The 24,219-nt window shown below is 39.8% G+C and overlaps 1 protein-coding gene across 1 annotated transcript in view; it reads right to left on the reverse strand.

The window, feature by feature from the left end:
• The window catches only part of LOC102267793 (disintegrin and metalloproteinase domain-containing protein 18), a 108,282-nt gene extending 100,615 nt beyond the window's left edge, over nucleotides 1-7,667 (reverse strand). The window contains exons 1-2 of the mRNA XM_070364105.1: nucleotides 7,523-7,667; nucleotides 6,906-6,982 (exon numbers count right to left, since the gene is read on the reverse strand). Of these exons, the coding sequence (XP_070220206.1) occupies nucleotides 6,906-6,982; nucleotides 7,523-7,667 (222 nt within the window). The remainder of the gene's footprint in view (nucleotides 1-6,905; nucleotides 6,983-7,522) is intronic.
• Nucleotides 7,668-24,219: the final 16,552 nt, after the last annotated feature.

The following is a 24,219-nucleotide window of genomic DNA, read 5'->3' on the forward strand; positions in this document are numbered from 1 at the left end:
TAGCCAAAATGAATGAGGCATGACTGTAGGCTTACATGCTACACCAAATACAATGAAACAATAATGTGTTTATAAATACATAAATACACACTCTCAAACACTAGAGCTGCTTTGCAATGCTTCACATATAAGCTAAAGACAGACCTGAGAGAAGGAAGCAAGGGAAGAATGCTGGGGCTCCAGCAATACGAGCTGTGAGACTACAGGGACTAAACTGTAATGGTCCTCATCACCTTGCTGGGAAGGGGTCCAGGAGCAGGAGATGTACACAGTACACAGTACACAGTACGGCAGGTTGCTTTTAAAATATCATCCGGAGGGTGAGGGAGAGTCTAGCAAAACATGTTTTATATAAAAGAACGATACAGGCACGAAATCCAATCCTTGTCCTTTAACAAAATATGATCCTCAGAGGTACCTCCATCTACTGGGCCATATCCTATTGGTTGGAAGGAAGCCACAGGTTTTTCCCATACTCAGAGGTGGAGCTTCTTCAACGGTCTGAACACTAGATGGTAGGAATCACTTTGTGAATTTAGGGTCTGTCCAACACCATGGGCAAAGAACTGGGGAGCTGAGGATTAAAACCCACAGCTCATATAGTGCTGGGAGACATTCAAGGTCTGACCAACCAGAGGAGAAAAATGTCACTGAACACACTCATGCCATTCAGTAAAGATCACAGAAAGGTCAAATTTTAGTGTTAAGGAGAAACTAACCTAGAAACCCTGAAACTAGAGTCAGGATTACTCGAGACATTCATCCTAAAGACATTGTGGTTTAGTTGCTCAGTCGCGTCTCATTCTTTGCGACCCCATAGACTGTAGCCTGCTAGGCTTCTCTGTCCATGGGATTTCCCAGGCAAGAATACTAGAACAGTTTGTTATTTCCTTCTTGAGGGTATCTTCCCGACCCAGGTATCAAACCCAAGTCTCCTGCGCTGCAAGCAGATTCTTTACCACTGAGCCACCAAGGAAGTCCCACCAAAGACAATACAAGCATGACATTTTCAATCTGGTTCATAAGTAACCTAACTGCCTGCCAAAACAAAGCATAATACATTTTAAAGGAAAATCACAAAGTTAAGCAGTCAACCAAACAAAATTAGCAGTGTTAATCCAATCAAAAATAAACATACCCAGGAACATGAAATAAATCTGATGACAGGATAAGAGGCTCTGGTCTTATCTTCCTCCCACAGTTATATCAAATATAAGCTTTGCATGGGTCAATTGCCTCTGAGAGAAATCCAGAAAGTAGCAGAGGGGCTCCTCAATACTGGGTGACTGAGAAAATATCCACCACGCAAAAGGGCAGGAAAGGCGAAAACACACACACACCATAAAACCCAGCCCTGGCAAAATACCTTCCAATCAGGAGAGAAGCCCCAATTCTCAGTATCTCCCTCAGCACCAAAAGGTTTGGACCAGGCATCCAGCAGCACAACTTTTCTTTTTTTTTTTTTAACTTTTTGTTTTATATTGGAGTATAGCCAATTAGGGCTTCCCTGGTGGTTCAGATGGCAAAGAATCCACCTGCAGTGCAGGAGACCCAGGTTTGATCCATGGGTCAAGAAGATCCCCTAGAAAAGGTAATGGCAATAAACTCCAGGATTCTGGCCTGGGAAATCCCATGGACAGAGGAGCCTGGCAGGCTACAGCCCATGGGGAATGCAAAGAGTCAGACGCAACGAGCAACAAAGCAGGCATAGCCGATTAACAATGTTGTGATAGTTTCAGGTGTACAGCAAATGGATTCAGCCTTATATATACATGTATCCATTCTCCCCCAAATTCACCTGCCATCCAGGTTGCCACAGAACATTAAGCAGAGTTCCATGTGCTATACAGTAGGTCTTTGTTGGTTATCCATTTTAAATATAGCAGTGTGTACAGCCCATCCCAAACTCCCTAACTATCCCTTCACCTCATCCTTATCTCTGTCCTCATTTCTAAGTCTGTGAGTCTCTTTACATTTTGTAAGTTCATTTGTATCATTTCTTTTTAGATTCCACATATAAGGGGTGTCATACTATGTTTCTTCTCTGTCTGACTTACTTATCTCAGTATGACAATCTCTAGGTCCACTCAGCAGCACAAGTTTTAAGGCTACCACCCAAGGGACTGGCTTCCAAGTAGCCTAGTTCAGAAAGCCACTGGGACTTGGCCTCCATGAGTCTCCCATTAAACAAAGAAGCATATTTTTCATGTGTCCATGAGCACATCTCATGGTTATTCCCAGGTGCGTTATAGATGGAGCAGGCCAAAGCACCCAGCTCTCACTTTCTTCCTATAAGGGGTTGGACTACTCACATTCTCAGTTGCAGCTTGAAGGTCCAGCTTCGAATCAGACCTACACATGTGCACTATTAGGGATACTGCCAGGATACTGCTATCAGAGATACTACCAGGATACTGCTATTAGGGATACGAGCATAAAAGGGCTGGTGGGCACTTCCCCTGACTACCCTCCCCCACTCTTTGCTCAATTCAACAAGAAAACCAAGTCTCCAGTTTCTTCCTTATAGGAGCTTCTCTATACAGTGAGAATCTCAATTTTTTTTTAATTGAAGTATACTGATGTCCCTGGTGGCTCAGCAGTAAAGAATCCACCTGCAATGCAGGAGACCTGAGTTTGATCCTTTGATCCCTGGGTTGGGAAGATCCCCTGAAGAAGGGAATGGCAACCCACTCCAATATTCTTGCCTAGAGAATCCCATGGACAGAGGAGCCTACAGGTGGGCTACTCCATGGGGTTGCAAAGACTCAGACACGACCGAGTGACTCACACACAACCGAGTGACTCACACACACACACACACACACACATACTAATGTATGGTATTATACGTTACAGATATATAATATAGCAATTCACAATTTTTAAAGTCTATATTCCATTTCTACTTAGAAAATATTGGCAATGCAACCTCAACTTTTAAGGCTGCCACCTGAAGGTTTGGATCCCATATAACCCAACTTTGAAATCTGACAGGGTCAGCATTTATAGCTTCCTAGAGTCTTCTTAAGAGAAGATGTTTATACAGAAATGCAAGCACATCCCAGGACTATCTTCCTGGGCTCAAGGCAGACGGGACAGGAAAAAACATAAAAGTCCCAAGTTCTCTGTGGAAAGGGTTTGAGTGCATACTTCCCAGGCTGCTGCCTGGGGGCTGAGCTTCTAAATAACTTGTACTTGGCAGCTGACTGGGTACCTAAAGAGCCGTCATCTGGGAACTTGGACAGATGTGAGGGCATTCCCTGTGCTTTCTTGCTCTGATTCATTCCAACGATCATTATAAAACTAACTCTCCAGCTTCTCCCTCAATGGAATTTGTCCACACATATTGCCCCACTTTATACAGATGCGCTGGAGGAACTGGCTACGAAATCACCTAGTTACGGGAGCTTCTCTTAAGCAGAGAAAACAAAAGGGGTGAAATAAGTAACATTGTATCTGCAGATGACATGATCACATGTATGGAAAACCCTAAAGATGATGCCAAAGAGCTATCAGAATTAATACATGAATTCAGAAAAGTTTTAAGACACAAGTCCAAAATACAAAAATAAGCATTGTTTATATATACTTAATAATGAACTACTAAAAAGAAAAAGAGGAAACCAATCCCATTTACAATAAGAACAAAAGAATAAAATATTTACAGATAAATTTAACCAAGGAGGTGAAAAACGTACACACTGAAAACTAAAAAGCAATCATGAATAAAATTAGAGTAGACACAGATAATCTATGTCTACGAGTTGAAGGGAATAATACTTTTCCATACCACTCAAAGTGATCTATAGAGTCAATGCATCCTTATCAAAATTCCAATGTCATTTTTTACAAAAATAGAGAAAACAATCTTAAAACAGAACATTAATAGCTATAACAATCTTGAAAAAGAAAAGCAAGGCCAGAGACGTCACACTCTGTGATTTCAAACAATATTACAAGGCTGTAGTAAGACTAAAAATAGAAAGAGGGCCTAAATTAATAAAATCAGAAATGAAAAAGAAATTATAACTGACACCACAGAAATACAGATGACCATAAGTTAGAACTGGACATGGAACAACAGACTGGTTCCAAATAGGAAAAGGAGTACATCAGGCTGTATATTGTCACCCTGCTTATTTAACTTATATGCAGAGTACATCATGAGAAACGCTGGACTGGAGGAAGCACTAGCTGGAATCAAGATTGCCGGGAGAAATATCAATAACCTCAGATATGCAGATGACACCACTCTTATGGCAGAAAGTGAAGAGGAACTAAAAGCCTCTTGATGAAAGTGAAAGTGGAGAGTGAAAAAGTTGGCTTAAAGCTCAACATTCCAAAAACTAAGATCATGGCATCTGGTCCCATCACTTCATGGCAGATAGATGGGGAAATAGTGAAAACAGTGTCAGACTTAATTCTGGGGGGCTCCAAAATCACTGCAGATGGTGACTGCAGCCATGAAATTAAAAGATGCTTACTCCTTGGAAGGAAGGTTATGACCAACCTAGATAGCATCTTAAAAAACAGAGACATTACTTTGCCAACAAAGGTCCATCTAGTCGAGGCTATGGTTTTTCCAGTGGTCATGTGTGGATGTGAGAGTTGGACTGTGAAGAAAGCTGAGTGCCAAAAAATTGATGCTTTTGAACTGTGGTGTTGGAGAAGACTCTTGAGAGTCCCTTGGCCCGCAAGGAGATCCAACCAGTCCATTCTAAAGGAGATCAGTCCTGGGTGTTCTTTGTAAGGACTGATGCTAAAGCTGTAACTCCAGTATTTTGGCCACCTCATGCAAAGAGTTGACTCATTGAAAAAGACCCTGATGCTGGGAGGGATTTGGGGGCAGGAGGAGAAGGGGATGACAGAGGATGAGATGGCTGGATGGCATCACCGACTCAATGGACATGAGTTTGAGTGAACTCCGGGTGTCAGTGATGGACAGGGAAGCCTAGCATGCTGTGATTCATGGGGTTGCAAAGAGTCGGACACGACTGAGCGACTGTACTGAACTGAACTGAAGAGACTATTGTTGTTGCTTAGTCGCTAAGTCATGTCAATCTCTTTTGCTCCACAATCCATGGGATTTCCCAGGTGAGAATACTGGAGTGGGTTATCTCCTTCTCCACAGGATCTTCCTGACCCAGGGATCAAACACGCGTCTCTTGTATTGGCCGGCGGGTTCTTCACCACTGAGCCACCAGGGAAGACCATAAGAGACTATTAACAGCTATAGGTCAAGAAAATGGACAATCTCGATGAAATGGATAAATTCCTAGAAAGGTACAAATCCCAAGGCTGAACCAGGAAAAAATAGAAAATATGAACAGACCGATTACCAGTAATGAAACATACATAGCTTTCAAAACATGTAGACAGACACTGTATTTCACATCCTGCATTGTTGCTATATACTTTGAGATAACTGTGGAACAAGTGAACAACTTGAAGTTTAAAGTGATCATGCAATGACAATATACATGCAAATGGAAGCAAATCAGGAAGAAAAAGCTTATATGCAAATATTTTTTCAACAGTAGGTGGTTTACTCTTAATGGAAAAAGATTCATAAATTAAAGTTGTGACTCCATGTCCTCAAACTGATAACTCTGACTACCTTACCATCTGTAATCCTCTTTCTCACATATATATATGAAAATAATATAAAATATTTCAAAAGGTTAATGTGAGAATTAAATGAGAGTAGTATATGAAAAAAAAAACTCTAAAGGAAATTATTTTATTATGATTTTCAAGTACAGTTTTGTACGTTTAGTTTTTATTATAATTTTTCAGTAGTGAACATAATCATAATACATTCTGATACTGTACGTCAAAATAGAGTTATTGGAGTCTTAAATTTTTTTTACATACTCATTTCAAAAATTGTTCCATCAAACTGAAAGCATTTTCTCAGGGTTTCTATATATTGACCCCATTTCTTAACCATATGGAAATCTAAACCCCTGTATTATGACTTCTAGTTTCTGGTCTGCAATCTACAACAGTATAATTATGCCAACTTGAAGTATTTTAATCAGGAAAATATTCAAGATGGAATGTCTTCAATTTAATAAGTTTTTAGTAGCAGTGCACATTTTTCAAATTCTTTTTCCAATTAATATTTACTGACATGCTCTCATTGTCAGTAAATGTGACATCTATCACTTTAAACTTCAGGTTGTTTACTTCAGTTATTTAAATATTATCACATTTCAGGCAAATGTGATATTTTTAGTCTTCTTTTTCTTTGGCCATTATTTCTAATAAGTCTGATGCTTCTGGGTCAGATTCTCAGGTCTAAATTTTACTCAAAACCATTTTTTCTGTCACTTTAACTGTGGCCATTAATAATGTTTTCTTTCCATAAATTGCAGTCTGAACCATTGTCACACTTAATTAATGTTGTTTATTTCTACCAGTATGATTCATCAATAGTATTTAATATTTCTTGAAAATTGTGAACAAGTGCTTCAGAAGAGCCTGAGAGATGAAGGGAAGGTCCCAGGAATTAGCAATAAAAACATGTGGCTTTGCAAGCAAAAACAAATCAATATGATCTGATTCAATGCAAAGGTAAATAAAAAGTCTTAAACTTTTAAATTATAAAACTGATACTCTTTAACTTTTTATTTTATATTGCAGCATAGACAATTAACAATGTTGTGCGAGTTTCATGATGGACAGCAAAGGGATTCAGTCATATATATATACCTGTATCCATTCTCCCCCTAACTCCCCTCCCATCCAGGCTGCCACAAAATATTGAGCAGAGTTTCCTGTGCCATACAGACTGTAGGTCCTTGTTGGTTATCCATTTTAAATAGAGCAGTGTGTACATGTCCATCCCACACTCCTGAATTATTTTCACTCCATCTTTAAAAGTAATATGCTTGATCATTTACCTGCTTCTCCCAATCTTCACTCTCATTTGAGCTTATCTTCTGTGGAACTGTGACATACAGGAACATTCCCTCAGAATCTGTAGTAAGAAAATGAGATTTTTTTTGCAACAGTCCTCTAAGACAAGCATGGATTCTTAAGCTCCGAGTCCATGGTGAGGTCTACAATTGTAAATCAATTTATCTACATGTGTCCACCTTGGTCCACAGATTTCAACAGATTTTCAATGGCACACTGAAAAATGGCTAGGAAACAAACAAATGAACAGAGAACAGATACAATGCTGCAGGACCATCCTGTTGGTTTCCAGAACTACGTTGAAGCCTTTCCCTCAGGTCTCTGAGGAATAAAGCCAGGCCAGTTCCGAACCTGGCTAAGTCCTCTGGCTACAGAGTAGGTGACCCAGAAAGACCTTCAGCGGCTGAGACACTGCATCCTTGACTAACATCTTCCATCCCCTATCCTGGTCCGGGGGTGGCTGGGGGTGGGAGGAAGCCACCATCAGAGAATCCCACAGAGGGGCGGCAGGTATCCTAGAGCTACAGAAATTGTTTTGGAAGATCCCAGCTCTGCTCAGTACCCAGAGAGGGAGAAGGAAGTCGAGGCTCCGAAGTCTTACCCTGGCTGGCGAGCAGCCCTCCAAGTGCAGCAAGCAGTGCGAGGAGTAGGAACATGGCTGGGTTGGGGCGCAGGAAGCAGAGCCAGGTGAGAGACCGTTGGGTATCCCTGAGGCTCGCGGGCAGAAGCCCTCCGGAGTACAGCATTCTGCCCCGAGCCCTGGGGGTGATGACCAGGGCCTCAAATTAGCTTTCAGCTGCACTGGCTCATCGTTAGGCATCCTGAGTGGCTGGGCGCTCAGGGCCGAAAGAAGGAACTGCAGACAAATGCTTGCGCCTGCGCACAGCAGGTCTGTGATGACAATGTGGACATCCTTCAAACCCTTCAGTAGGGATAAAGGAGCAAATAAGCATACGGTCCATGGGGTCGCAGAGTCAGACACAACTGAAGCGAATTAGCACGCACGCTCTTCTGGGGGAAGTTCCTGGTAATTTCCCTTCTCCATGTGATGGTTTTCTAACAACTTTTATTTGCTATGGTGGGAGAGAAAGAGGAAACTAGCAATATTAACTATTTTTTTTTACAAGAAATTTTCTTCTTAAATTGTGCTACTGCCGACTTCATATCTTTTTTAAAAAAGTCTTTTCAAACAAGGAGAAATCAAGAATATGGAACTTGACCCTGGATACGACAATAGAAAGCACTTTTCTTCAACTGTGTCCCTATTCTTAAATACAGTATTAGGTTATACTCTGCTGAGGAAAGGGAAAGGAAACTTTGAAATGGAATCTAAGTGTGGTTTGTTAAAATTCCTTTTAGAACCATACAAAGGAAGCTGTAGAAATGACACAGCCAGCAAGACAAACTAAGAGAGGAAAAGGGGCACCAGGGCAGAAGACAGAACACACAATTGTCTTTGAATCTTCTGACAAATATCTTAAACTGCTCAGGCTCAAAAGCTAACTCACCTGCACGCCACTCATCCCTATCTTTCTTTATCCAAGGACACTCCACAGCAAGGATGTATTGTACCAACAATTACAAAAATAAACTCTGATCAGGTCCAAAACTTGGACCTACAAGGCAATAGTACTCCTGGGAAGCTGATCCTGAGAAATTAGTTTTAAATAAGGCAGGATGTGAATCAAAATGGATCCAAATAAGGTAGTGGCAAAGGGGATGAGGGAAAGGTACAATGGAATCATCCTGATGTGTATGATTTTTACCACAGGGTTCACCCACTTAAAGCACACAGGTGTAGAATTTTCAATATATTTACCGATATGTGCATCCGTTACCACAGTCAGTTTCCATTCTCTCATCTCAAAAGCAAGTCCTCTACCCTTCAGCTGTTACCATCTCCCACCCCAGTTTTTCATTCCCCTCTCTCCCACACACCCCACCACCCCACAAGCAGTTAATAATCACTATCCTTGGTCTCTCCAGATGTTCCTGTTCTGTATGTTCCATACAAATGCATAATACATGGTTTCTGTGACTGGCTTTATTCACAGAGATCATGAATACCATAACGGTTTCAAGATTCATCCACTTGTCACATATCAGTACTTTCTTCTTTGTGGCTGAATACTATCCCATTGTATGGATGGACCACCTCTTGTGTATCCATCATCAGCTAGCTGCTCATTTGGAAAAGGAAACTCTTGGCCTTTGTGATGAGCTCCTCCCACAGCCCAGGATCACTTTCATTTATATTGATGGAAACTCTGCAGGTCCTAATTAGATTCCAGGTAAGATGACGGATCCCTAAACCACAAATAACACTTTGAAATGTGCAGAAGCACATCTGTCAAGAGAGACAGCAAGTTTGGGTCCTTCAAAGGACAAGATATATTCTAGAACTCAATTTTCCATGAGGCCAGGGAAGTATCACCTGGAGATAGAATAGTTACCTATGACCAGGAACTCAGTTTAATTTCTTGAAGGTAGAATGGAGGCCAGGGACTCTCTGAGGGCGCTGAGGCTGTTCTGACCTACAACACTCAATATCCTTTTAATCTCCCAAAGCTTGGAATGGGTAGCTCATGAGAATCACAAGCTACTGGAGACAGCGGACCCAGGTGTCCTCGCTTGAGATGGGAATGATTAGCAGGGCTGTGGGCATCAGAGCTCAGGCAGTCAGTGGCAGAGTGCATGATGGAATGTGTCTTTGGGATGCAACAACCTCCCAGGACCAACTAGAGGATCATGGAAGTATAAGGACTGAAACTGAGCAGAGCCCTATGGGGTCCTCCTGGACACAAAAGTCTTTCCATTTGTCCAACTTCTTATTTTAAGGAAAAAGGCTTTCAGCTTCCTCGACCTTCCATGAGTTCCAAAGGGCATATTCAAACAGTTGCTAACCCGGGAAGTTGAGGGGAGGCAGGAAGAAACAATGCTGCAGCAAGGGGCCTGGTGCTGGTCCCTCCTCGGGTGATGTGCTAGCAGTTTGTACATGTCTTTGAGTTCTTCAACAGGAACTAGGACCCCCTCAACCCAGACGGAGGAGGTCACTGCAGGCTAAGCACAAACAAGTGGACCCAAACTGATTGGAAAGGCTGATGACTTAGATGGATGGAACACAGCCCTGTTATCTCACCACCAACCAGTCAGAGGGATGTTCCACATGCTGCAGCCCTTGCCCCTGAATTTTACCTATAACTCTTCCTCAAAAGCCATTAGGGAGTTTGGGTTCTTTGAACATTAGCTTCCTGTTCTCCTTGGTTGGTCCCTACAATAAAACTTTCTTTGCTCCAAATACTGTGATTTCCATTTGTTTGGCCTCAGTGTGCATCAGGCACGTGAACTTGGGTTTGAGAACAGAATCAAATGAGACAAGCCTACATGCTTTCACTCACAGGATTTATTTTGGCTTGTGAAATTGAAAACTTTAAGCCATCACAAAAGGAGAGAAAAGTAGATTTTTTTTTATTCTTGAATCAGGCCAGATAATGGTTTGTTTATTGATAATATCTTTTCTCCAAGCTGTGTTTTTTTGAAATACTGTTTAGTAACTGTTGTAAAAGAAATATAGAAAAATAAAAATGCTACATTTTATAAACTAACATAAGCTAATTTTACTACAAAGTTATAGGTATATCAATTAATTAGTATAATAAGAAAGTTTATACTGTCACAATCATGCCTGTGCTCCACAGAATTTGTAAACCCAAGTTTTTTTGTTTATTTTGTTTAATCTTTTTTCTAGAAACATCTGTGATAGTCACATTGAAAGGAAATGCTATAAACTGTATTTATGTATGTCTCTAAAACATGAGTCAAAGAAAATCAAAACAAGGAAGCAGAGAGGCAAAGAGCAATAAGTATGTGAAGAAGGAAATAATGACTATTTTCTCTATTTTTATCTACAGAGGAAGAGAATTTCTAGTCTTCTGTGCATTTCTGACAGGTATCCCACATACACATGTTCAAAACAAACTCCTTCTTCACTCCCCTCTGCTTCATCACTCCAACACCAAATGGGTTCTCACCAACTGTACAGTATGTCAATAGTAAAAGGTATCATTATCCATTGAGTCAGAATGTTTAAGTCTTCATAGTCCTCTTTTATTCTAACCCAAATACATCCACTCAGTCACCACTTCAACCAAGTCTACCCCTTAGGTCTCAAAACTTGCTATTCTTTCCATATCATCCAATCCCACCCTCATGACACTTCCACTGTGCATTCCATTTTACTTGTCTCCAGTTCTGCCTGAATCTGACCACATTTTCTCCTAATATATCCCCATGAAATCTTTTAAAAGTGGACATTATCATGATAGATCTCTCCCTTTACCACTTCAAAATTAGTTAATACTTCAACGACATTCCTATTTGGGTTTCCCCAGTAGCTCAGCAGGTAAAGAATCTGCCTGAAATACAGGAGACACGGGAGATGTGGGTTCAATCCCTGGGTTGGGAAAAATCCCCTAGAGGAGGAAATGGCAACCCACTCCGGTATTCTTGCTTGGAGAATCCCATGGAATAGAGGAGCGTGGTGAGCTACAGTCCAAACAGTTGCAAACTGAGCAAGCATGTTCCTACTCATAAATGAGAAACTTTAACCTTTATATCATGGCATGTCAGATACCTGTCTTGGCTCATGATTACCTATGCAGATTCTTCTCTTTCAACATTCATAAATTTTCAAATAAATTTTTAAATATATTAAGAGCACACATTTAGGAACAGAGAGCTCTGGGTTAACTTTGTACCCTCACTGTCTCTCTGCTCTATTAGAAATGAATATCACTTAAGCATTGTTTCTTACACTCTACAGCCAAACTCTCAACTCACTCTGTTGGTTCACATTCAAAATGTATTCCTAAGACCATCTTTAGTACCCGTGGTATGAGGTAACATCCTTTCTCTCCTAAATCAGGCCTGAGGTTTTTTTCATTGGATCTTTCATGTGCTTGAAAAGCTCCTGCCCATGTGCATGTAGCGATAGCTCTGCCAGCTTGATGCCTGTGAGACAGGGGTGGTTTACAGTTGCTGTGGCGCTGTGAGTCTTAACCTGTGGGAAAGCCTGGATACCTGGCTTCTATTTTTGCTGAGATAAGGGCAGTGGAATTAATGATGGGTTGTTTAAAATTTTAAATAAGAAACCTTTGACCTTGTGCTGGAGATGTCTCTCTGGCCCCCAGTGTATGCCTGCATTCCTCTCTTGCTGCCCCGCATACTTTGCACTTAAATAAAAGCCTTCTGTGAGTTGGCTCTGTGATGTCAGGTGACTCCTTTCAAATATCTAAACTGCATAATTATTTGTACCTCCTCCAAGTCTTGGCTGACACATCACTTGCTCAACAAGGCCTACTCAGTCAGCCATATTTAAAATTGCTCCCCAGTTACTCCTTCTATCATCTTTTCCATATAATGAGTTACCTTTCAGCACACTTTACAATCAATTTATAAAATTTGTTTATGGAATGAATGTGGAAAATTCTGGAGGCAAGTTCTTAATATAACCCTAAAGTAATGCTGGTGGGAAATGACTGTGAAAAATAGAAAAAAAATGTAAATGAAAGCATGATATTGAAGTTATGACTTAGAGCTGGAAACAAAACAAAACAGGGAGATAGAGAGCTCAGTGTATCACTCTAGGAGAAAATGACTGAAGTTGTTTGGAGGTGAGGAGTGCAGGTGAAGGCACCCAGCATGATGACGAAACTATGATTGTAGGACATGAGAAAAAGACAGCCTAGGGCCAAAATCTTCACCTAAGGTGTGGGCTTTTAATAACATGATCAGAGAAGAGGTAGGATTGCTCTAGGCATAAATAAGACTATTTTACATTCAGGAAGCGAGTTATAAATATTTTCTTCACTGGAGAAAAGGAAATAGAGATCCATTGATTTCACTCTCCATCACAGTTATATATGGCAGATAAGAAAAGAGATCAACTCACAATCTCATTCTTAGATGAGTTTCTTGTTGTTGTTTTTTTTCCTATACTCCCTCTGATAAGTCTTATATGTGAAATATCATGATTTCTTTACACATTTGAGTTAGAAATTTGAACAACAGATATAGAAGCCTTTGGTATCCCATCTTATAATAAAGAATTGTTCTTCTGCCCTTCAGAGTGAGTGCAGTTGGTGTTTTCCTGGCATTTACTAGATCATCAATAAATGTAAATTCCATTCCCCATCCCCAGTCTTATACCAGAAAATATGTAGGAAAATTGTGGAATTTTTAAGAGTTGCAACCCTGGAGTCTGAATATCTTAAACTTGAACTCAAAAACTACCTAACATTCTATACGTGTAGGGAATAATTTACACTCTTTGTCTGTTTCCTTATATCTAGAATAAGGAGAACAATTAGTTCTCCTAACTCTCCAGGGAGTTAGTGAGTAATAATACAAGTGTTGGGAGAAAATTTGTGTAAACCTCTGTTAGAATCTTAAATCTACCGATCAAATACATGATTGCGCACAAATATTTTAAGAACACATTTAAAATCTCTTTTTTAATATAAATTTATTTATTTTAATTGGAGGTTAATTACTTTAATATGGACATGAGTTTGAGTGAACTCCAGGAGTCAGTGATGGACAGGAAAGCCTGGCATGCTGTGATTCATGGGGTCGCAAAGAGTTGGACACGACTGAGTGACTGAACTGAACTGATATATAGTGTTAGATTCAGGTGTACAGCAGAGTGATTCAGTTAAACATACATACATATCCAAATGTATGTGTGTGTATATATATATATATATATATTTCAGATTGTTTTCCCTTATATGCTGTTACAAAATAGTGAGTGTAGTTCCATGTACTATATGGTAGGTCCTTGTTGGTTATCTGTTTTATATACACTAGTGTGTGTATGTTAGTCCCAAACTCCTACTCACTTTTTCCCTTTGGTAACCATAACTTAGCTGTTTATATTTGTGGGTCTATTTCTGTTTTGTATGTTAATTCATTTGTATCATTTCCTTTAGGATCCAAACATAAGTGGTATTATATATTTGTCTTTGTCTGACTTACTTCACTTATTAATATAATCTCTAATTACACCCCTGTTGCTGTAAAAAGCATTATTTTATTCTAGTCTATGGCTGGGTAATATTCCATTGTATAAATATATCACTTCTTTATCCATTCATCAAGCAACATTTAGGTGGCTTCCATATCTTGAAAAGGCTGTTTGTTCTCCATTGTATATTCTCATCTCCTTTGTCAAAGATTTGTTGATCTTAGGTGTGTACAGTTTATCTCTTGGCTTTCAATCTTGTTCCATTGACCTATATTTCTGTTTTTGTGCCAGTACCATACTATTTTCATTACTGTAGCTTTGTATAGTCTGAACTCAGGGAGTCTGATTCTTCTAAATCTATTTTTCTTTCTCAAGATTGCTTTGGCTATTTGGGGTCTTTGGTGTGCCCATACAAATTAAAATAAATTTTGTACAGATATGTGAAAAATGCCATTGGTAATTTGATAGGGATTGCATTGAATTTGTACATCATCTTGGGTAGTATAGTCATTTTAACAATCCTGATTCTTCCAATACAAGAACATGATATATCTTTTCAACCATTTGTGTCATCTTCAGTTTCTTTCATCAGTGTCATATAGTTTTCAGAGTACAGGTCTGTTTGTCTCCTTAGGTAGTTTATCCCAAGGTATTTTATTCTTTTTGATGCAATGGTATATAGAATTGTTTCCTTAATTTCTGTTTCATTGTTAGTGTTTAGAAAAGCAAAGATTTCTGTGCATTAATTTTGTATCCTGGGACTCTACCAAATTCATCGACGAGCTCTAGTAATGTTTTAGTAGCATCTTTAGCATTTTCCATGTATAGTATTGGTATTTATTGTCTTCTGAAAACGTGTGTGTTCAGCTCAAATTCTAGGAATCCAGACTTTCATTTCATAAATACTTTCTAGTCTGAATACTTTCTAGCCCATAAATACCTGAAACCAACGAAGCGTCAACCCAACATATTATCTGCCAAATCTTGTACAAATCTGCCTCTCATCAATGTTTGTCACCATCATTTCAGTTGCTTAGTCATTAACAGTTTCAGAAATCTTCATGTTTCCAGGTGGCTCAGTGGTAAAGAATCTGCCTGCCAATGCAGAAGACGCAGGAGATGCAGATTCAAACTCCGGGTCAGGAAAATCCCAAAGAGAAGGGGATTCTTCTTGTATTCTTGCCTGGAGAATTCCGTGGGCAGAGGAGCCTGGCTGGTTACAGTCCACAGGGGTGGCAAAGAGTGAAGCAAAACTCAGTACACACGCACGCAATCTTGGTATAAACTAGTTGACAAACCTGTTGTTTTTCTATACATAGTGTAAGGGTAAAAGCCTATCAGATAAAAACACTGATTTTCTCTAGTACCAGAAGTGAAGGAGGACTTCTATCTCCCACACTCATGCAAACAGACACTCCCTTTTCTCAGGCAACTTCCTTTGCTTGAGTGTTTACTAAGTGGTTTTAGTCGTGTCTGACTCTTTGTGACTCTATGGATTGTATGTAACTTGCCAGTCTCCCCTGTCCATACAAGAATACTGGAGTTGATTGCCATTTCCTCCTCCAGAGGATTTTCCCAACCCAGGAGCTCACCAACAACTCCAGACACTCCTGCATTGGTAGGTAGGTTCTTTACCCCTAGTGCTACCCGAGAAGCCCAAACTTCCTTTCAGTTCAGTTCACTTCAGTCGCTCAGTCGCGTCTGACTCTTTGTGACCCCATGAATCGCAGCACGCTAGGCCTCCTTCTCCATCACCAACTCCCGGAGTTCACTTAAACACATGTCCATCAAGTCAGTGATGCCATCCAGCCATCTCATCCTCTGTCGTCTCCTTCTCCTCCTGCCCCCAATCCCTCACAGCATCAGAGTCTTTTCCAATGAGTCAACACTTCACATGAGGTGGCCAAAGTATTGGAGTTTCAGCCTCAGCATCAGTCCTTCCAACGAACACCCAGGACTGGTCCCCTTTAGGATGGACTGGTTGGATCTCCTTGCAGTCCAAGGGACTCTCAAGAGTCTTCTCCAACACCACAGTTCAAAAGCATCAATTCTTTGGTGCTCAGCCTTCTTCACAGTCCAACTCTCACATCCATACATGACCACAGGAAAAACCATAGCCTTGACTAGACAGACCTTTGTTGGCAAAGTAATGTCTCTGCTTTTGAATATGCTATCTAGGTTGGTCATAATGTTCCTTTCAAGGAGTAAGCGTCTTTTAATTTCATGGCTGCAGTCACCATCTGCAGTGATTTTGGAGCCCAGAAAAATCAAGTCTGACACTGTTTCCACTGTTTCCCCATCTATTTCCCATGAAGTGATGGGACCAGATGCCATGATCTTCGTTTTCTGAATGTTGAGCTTTAAGCCAACTTTTTCACTCTCCACATCCTTTTTTTTTTTCTTAAATTTTATTTTATTTTTAAACTTTACAAATTGTATTATTTTTGCCAAATATCAAAATGAATCCGCCACAGGTATACATGTGTTCCCCATCCTGAACCCTCCTCCCTCCCAATACCATCCCTCTGGGTCGTCCCAGTGCACTAGCCCCAAGCATCCAGTATCGTGCATTGAACCTGGACTGGCAACTCATTTCATATATGATATTATACATGTTTCAATGTCATTCTCCCAAATCTTCCCACCCTCTCCCTCTGCAACAGAGTCCATAAGACTGTTCTATACATCAGTGTCTCTTTTGCTGTCTCGTACACAGAGTTATTGTTAGCATCTTTCTAAATTACATATATATGTGTTAGTATACTGTATTGGTGTTTTTCTTTCTGGCTTACTTCACTCTGTATAATAGGCTCCAGTTTCACCCACCTCATTAGAACTGCTTCAAATGTATTCTTTTTAATGGCTGAGTAATACTCCATTGTGTATATGTACCGCCGCTTTCTTATCCATTCATCTGATGATGGACATCTAGGTTGCTTCCATGTCATGGCTATTATAAACAGTGCTGCGATGAATATTGGGGTACACATGTCTCTTTCAATTCTGGTTTCCTCAGTGTGTATGCCCAGCGGTGGGATTGCTGGATCATAAGGCAGTTCTATTTCCAGTTTTTTAAGGAATCTCCACACTGTTCTCCATAGTGGCTGTACTAGTTTGCATTCCCACCAACAGTGTAAGAGGGTTCCCTTTTCTCCACACCCTCTCCAGCATTTATTGCTTGTAGACTTTTGGATCACAGCCATTCTGACTGGTGTGAAATGGTACCTCATTGTGGTTTTGATTTGCATTTCTCTGATAATGAGTGATGTTGAGCATCTTTTCATGTGTTTGTTAGCCATCTGTATGTCTTCTTTGGAGAAATGTCTATTTAGTTCTTTGGCCCATTTTTTGATTGGGTCAATTATTTTTCTGGAGTTGAGCTGTAGGAGTTGCTTGTATATTTTTGAGATTAGTTGTTTGTCAGTTGCTTCATTTGCTATTATTTTCTCCCATTCTGAAGGCTGCCTTTTCACCTTGCTAATAGTTTCCTTTGATGTGCAGAAGCTTTTAAGTTTAATTAGGTCCCATTTGTTTATTTTTGCTTTTATTTCCAATACTCTGGGAGGTGGGTCATAGAGGATCCTGCTGTGATGTATGTCAGTGTTTTGCCTACGTTCTCCTCTAGGAGTTTTATAGTTTCTGGTCTTACGTTGAGATCTTTAATCCATTTTGAGTTTATTTTTGTGTATGGTGTTAGAAAGTGTTCTAGTTTCATTCTTTTACAAGTGGTTGACCAGATTTCCCAGCACCACTTGTTAAAGAGATTGTCTTTTCTCCATTGTATATTCTTGCCTCCTTTGTCAAAGATAAGGTATCCATATGTGCGTGGATTTATCTCTGGGCTTTCTATTTTGTTCCATTGATCTATATTTCTGTCTTTGTGCCAGTACCATACTGTCTTGATAACTGTGGCTTTGTAATAGAGCCTGAAGTCAGGTAGGTTGATTCCTCCAGTTCCATTCTTCTTTCTCAAGATAGCTTTGGCTATTCGAGGTTTTTTGTATTTCCATACAAATTGTGAAATTATTTGTTCTAGCTCTGTGAAGAATACCGTTGGTAGCTTGATAGGGATTGCATTGAATCTATAAATTGCTTTGGGTAGTATACTCATTTTCACTATATTGATTCTTCCAATCCATGAACATGGTATATTTCTCCATCTATTAGTGTCCTCTTTGATTTCTTTCACCAGTGTTTTATAGTTTTCTATATATAAGTCTTTAGTTTCTTTAGGTAGATATATTCCTAAGTATTTTATTCTTTCCATTGCAATGGTGAATGGAATTGTTTCCTTAATTTCTCTTTCAGTTTTCTCATTATTAGTGTATAGGAATGCAAGGGATTTCTGTGTGTTGATTTTATATCCTGCAACTTTACTATAGTCATTGATTAGTTCTAGTAATTTTCTGGTGGAGTCTTTAGGGTTTTCTATGTAAAGGATCATGTCATCTGCAAACAGTGAGAGTTTTACTTCTTTTCCAATTTGGATTCCTTTTATTTCTTTTTCTGCTCTGATTGCTGTGGCCAAAACTTCCAAAACTATGTTGAATAGTAATGGTGAAAGTGGGCACCCTTGTCTTGTTCCTGACTTTAGAGGAAATGCTTTCAATTTTTCACCATTGAGGATAATGTTTTCTGTGGGTTTGTCATACATAGCTTTTATTATGTTGAGGTATGTTCCTTCTATTCCTGCTTTCTGGAGAGTTTTTATCATAAATGGATGTTGAATTTTGTCAAAGGCTTTCTCTGCATCTATTGAGATAATCATATGGTTTTTGTTTTTCAATTTGTTAATGTGGTGTATTACATTGATTGATTTGCGGATATTGAAGAATCCTTGCATCCCTGGGATAAAGCCCACTTGGTCATGGTGTATGATCTTTTTAATGTGTTGGATTCTGATTGCTAGAATTTTGTTAAGGATTTTTGCATCTATGTTCATCAGTGATATTGGCCTGTAGTTTTCTTTTTTTGTGGCATCTTTGTCAGGTTTTGGTATTAGGGTGATGGTGGCCTCATAGAATGAGTTTGGAAGTTTACCTTCCTCTGCAATTTTCTGGAAGAGTTTGAGTAGGATAGGTGTTAGCTCTTCTCTAAATTTTTGGTAGAATTCAGCTGTGAAGCCGTCTGGACCTGGGCTTTTGTTTGCTGGAAGATTTTTGATTACAGTTTCAATTTCCGTGCTTGTGATGGGTCTGTTAAGATTTTCTATTTCTTCCTGGTCGAGTTTTGGAAAGTTGTACTTTTCTAAGAATTTGTCCATTTCTTCCACGTTGTCCATTTTCTTGGCATATAATTGTTGATAGTAGTCTCTTATGATCCTTTGTATTTCTGTGTTGTCTGTTGTGATCTCTCCAGTTTCATTTCTAATTTTATTGATTTGATTTTTTTTCCCTTTGTTTCTTGATGAGTCTGGCTAATGGTTTGTCAATTTTATTTATCCTTTCAAAGAACCAGCTTTTGGCTTTGTTGATTTTTGCTATGGTCTCTTTTGTTTCTTTTGCATTTATTTCTGCCCTAATTTTTAAGATTTCTTTCCTTCTACTAACCCTGGGGTTCTTCATTTCTTCCTTTTCTAGTTGCTTTAGGTGTAGGGTTAGGTTATTTATTTGACTTTTTTCTTGTTTCTTTAGGTATGCCTGTATTGCTATGAACTTTCCCCTTAGGACTGCTTTTAAAGTGTCCCACAGGTTTTGAGTTGTTGTGTTTTCATTTTCATTAGTTTCTATGCAAATTTTTATTTCTTTTTTGATTTCTTCTGTGATTTGTTGGTTATTCAGCAGCGTGTTGTTCAGCCTCCATATGTTGGAATTTTTAATAGTTTTTCTCCTGTAATTGAGATCTAATCTTACTGCATTGTGGTCAGAAAAGATGCTTGGAATGATTTCTATTTTTTTGAATTTACCAAGGCTAGATTTATGGCCCAGGATGTGATCTATCCTGGAGAAGGTTCCATGTGCACTTGAGAAAAAGGTGAAATTCATTGTTTTAGGGTGAAATGTCCTATAGATATCAATTAGGTCTAACTGGTCTATTTATCATTTAATGTTTGTGTTTCCTTGTTAATTTTCTGTTTAGTTCATCTATCTATAGGTGTGAGTGGGGTATTAAAGTCTCCCACTATTATTGTGTTATTGTTAATTTCTCCTTTCATACTTGTTAGCATTTGTCTTACATATTGCGGCGCTCCCATGTTGGGTGCATATATATTTATAATTGTTATATCTTCTTCTTGGATTGATCCTTTGATCGTCAGGTAGTGACCATCTTTATCTCTTTTCACAGCCTTTGTTTTAAAGTCTATTTTATCTGATATGAGTATTGCTACTCCTGCTTTCTTTTGGTCCCTATTTGCATGGAAAATCTTTTTCCAGCCCTTCACTTTCAGTCTGTATGTGTCCCCTGTTTTGAGGTGGGTCTCTTGTAGACAACATATATAGGGGTCTTGTTTTTGTATCCATTCAGCCAGTCTTTGTCTTTTGGTTGGGGCATTCAACCCATTTACATTTAAGGTAATCACTGATAAGTATGATCCCGTTGCCATTTACTTTATTGTTTTGGGTTCGAGTTTATACACTGTTTTTGTGTTTCCTGTCTAGAGAATATCCTTTAGTATTTGTTGGAGAGCTGGTTTGGTGGTGCTGAATTCTCTCAGCTTTTGCTTGTCTGAGAAGCTTTTGATTTCTCCTTCATATTTGAATGAGATCCTTGCTGGGTACACTAATCTGGGCTGTAGGTTATTTTCTTTCATCACTTTAAGTATGTCTTGCCATTCCCTCCTGGCTTGAAGAGTTTCTATTGAAAGATCAGCTGTTATCCTAATGGGAATTCCCTTGTGTGTTATTTGTTGTTTTTCTCTTGCTGCTTTTAATATTTGTTCTTTGTGTTTGATCTTTGTTAATTTGATTAATATGTGTCTTGGGGTGTTTTTGCCTTGGGTTTATCCTGTTTGGGACTCTCTGGGTTTCTTGGACTTGGGTGATTATTTCCTTCCCCATTTTAGGGAAGTTTTCAACTATTATCTTCTCAAGTATTTTCTCATGGTCTTTCTTTTTGTCTTCTTCTTCTGGGACCCCTATGATTCGAATGTTGTAGCGTTTAATATTGTCCTGGAGGTCTCTGAGATTGTCCTCATTTCTTTTAATTCGTTTTTCTTTTATCCTCTCTGATTCATTTATTTCTACCATTCTATCTTCTAATTCACTAATCCTATCTTCTGCCTCTGTTATTCTACTTTTTGTTGCCTCCAGAGTGTTTTTAATTTCATTTATTGCATTATTCATTTTATATTGACTCTCTTTTATTTCTTCTAGGTCCTTGTTAAACCTTTCTTGCATCTTCTCAATCTTTGTCTCCAAGCTATTTATCTGTGATTCCATTTTGATTTCAAGATTTTGGATCAATTTCACTATCATTATTCGGAATTCTTTATCAGGTAGATTCCCTATCTCTTCCTCTTTTGTTTGGTTTGGTGGGCTTTTATCCTGTTCCTTTATCTGCTGGGTATTCCTCTGTCTCTTCATCTTGTTTAAATTGCTGAGTTTGGGGTGTCCTTTCTGTATTCTGGCAGTTTGTGGAGTTCACTTTATTGTGGCGTTTCCTCGCTCTGTGTGGGTTTGTACAGGTGGCTTGTCAAGGTTTCTTGGTTAGGGAAGCTTGTGTTGGTGTTCTGGTGGGTGAAGCTGTATTTCTTCTCTCTGGAGTGCAATGAAATGTCCAGTAATGAGTTATGGGATGTCTATGGTTTTGCGGTGACTTTGGGCTGCCTGTATCTTGGAGCTCAGGGCTGTGTTCCTTGCTGCTGGAGAATTTGCTTGGTATGTCTTGCCCTGAAACTTGTTTCACCCAGAGAGGTTTACAGTGTTATATGGAGAAGAGAAGAGTGAGGAGGGAGTTAGAGGCGACCCGAATGTGATGAGGTGGAATCAATAGAGGAGAGAGTGGGCTATTCAGTAATCTCTTCCTTATGTGCACTCCACAACTGGACCGCTCAGAGTTGTTTACAGAGTTATACAGAGAAGAGAAGAAGGAAGAAGGTGGCAGAGGTGGCCAGGAGGATAAATGGGGGGAATGAAAAGGAGGGAGACAGATCCAGCCAGTAATCAGTTCCCTAAGTGTTCTCCACCGTCTGGAACACACAGAAATTCACAGAGTTGGGTAGAGTAGAGAGGGGTTAGGGAGGAGACACAGGCGACCTGGTGGAGAAAAAGGAGAGTCCAAAGAGAGAGAGAGCAGTTAAGCCAGTAATCTCACTCCCTAGTGAAAAATGGATACTGAAGATTGGGTTCTTAAAGGTACAAAATTGGTAACAAATACATAAAAGCAAAAATTTTAAATCTAGAGTAGAGTTTGGAATTTCAAAAATACAATGTTAAAGAAAAGAAGAAGGAAAAGAAAGAGAAAAAATGAACAAACAAGGTCGCAAAAATTATAAAGACAATATAGGTACAAAATTGATAACTAATACCAAAAAGCAAAAGTTAAAAATCTAGAGTAGAGTTTGGAATTTCAAAAATACAATGTTAAAAAAAGAAGAAGAAAAAAAAAGAGAGAGAAAAAAAAAAACAAGAACAAACAAGGTCGCATAAATTATATATACATAAAAATACAGGTACAAAATTGATAACAAATACCAAAAAGCATAAATTAAAAATCTAGAATAGAGTTTGGAATTTCAGATATACAATGTTATTTAAAAGAAGAAGAGAAAGAAATAGAGAAAAATAAAAAATAAAAAGGGTCACAGAAATTATATAAAAACAAAAAAAAAAAAAACTATAGGTACAAAATTGATAACAAATACTAAAAAGCTAAAATTAAAAATCTAGAGTAGAGTTTGGAATTTCAAAAATACAATGTTAAAGAAAAGAAGAAAAAAAAAAAAAGGTCAAAAAATTATTTAAAAAATATATATGAAGTTTGCTTTAAAAAAATAGGGTCTTCCTTTTTTTTTTTTTTTGCAAAGTAATCGGTTATAAAAGTGGATATTAAAGGAATAATAGAGGACTTAAATTTTTTTTTTTTGTAGGCTCACTTGTTCAGTCGCACTGAGGGGAGGTAGGGAGGGATGCTGCAAACAAATAACACTGGCCTGTGCGCGCAGTGCCTCAGCCACACTGGGTCTGCCCCCAGTTCACGGCGCGTGTAGCCTCTCTGCCCACGCTGCTCAGGCTCTAGGTTGCTCCGCCGCGAACCATCCGCGGCCCGCCCTGGGCTGCCTGTACTTCCCGGGTCCAAGCCGCTCAGGTTCAGGCACTCGGGTAGTCCTCAAAGGCGCAGACTCTCAGTTGGGCCTGCGTTTTGTGCCCTTCCCAGATCCGAGCAGCTCAGGTGATGAGGTGTTTTGCGCGCGCGATTGCTGCGACTTATCGCCTCCCCGCCGCTCGGTTATCTAGTTGTGCACCGGCACACCTTCTCAGGCAGATGTTGACCGCCCAGACCCCCAAGAAGTTTTAGTTAGCAAAGAAGCCTGCTTACAGTTTTATAGATAATGTCTCTCTGGGGCTGCGATTGTCCCCTTCCGGCTCTGGCTGCCTATCACCGGAGGGGGATGGTCTGCCGCCGGCTATCTCTGTTCAGTCCTTTATTCCGTGTGCGGGCCTGGCGGTGTCATAGGTTAGGGCTGGCTTTTCGCGTGGTAGATATCCCACAGTCTGGTTTGCTGGCCCAAATTATTTCGCTCAGATAGTGCTCGGGGTATTCAGGCCAGATTCTTGTGATGCAGCCCGCGCTGCGCCTCCCTGCCCAGCCCCCGCTTGCTAATGGCGGATGCAGGCGTCTGCGCTGCTTCTCCGCTGGGGGAGTTACTGTAGGGCTCGCAATGTGCAGGTTTTAATTATTTATTTTTCCTCCCTGTTATGTTGCCCTCTGTGCTTCCAAGGCTCGGCACAGATTCGGCAGTGAGAAGGTTTCCTGGTGTTTGGAAACTTCTCTCTTTTTAAGACTCCCTTCCCGGGACGGAACTCGTCCCTCCCTCTTTTGTCCCTTTTTTTGTCTTTTATATTTTTCCCTACCTCCTTTCGAAGACTTGGGTTGCTTTTCTGGGTGCCTGATGTCCTCTGCCGGCTTTCAGAAGTTGTTCTGTGGAATTTACTCGGCGTTTAAATGTTCTTTTGATGAATTTGTGGGGGAGAAAGTGTTCTCCCCGTCCTACTCCTCCTCCATCTTCTCCTCAGATTCCTCCAGTATTCTTGTCTGGGAAATCCCATGGACAGAGAAGCCTGGCGGGCTACAATCCATGGGATGGCAAAGAGTCAGATATGATTAATGACTGA

This window comes from Bos mutus, chromosome 27 (genome assembly GCF_027580195.1).
Source record: "Bos mutus isolate GX-2022 chromosome 27, NWIPB_WYAK_1.1, whole genome shotgun sequence".
Classification (NCBI taxonomy): domain Eukaryota; kingdom Metazoa; phylum Chordata; class Mammalia; order Artiodactyla; family Bovidae; genus Bos; species Bos mutus.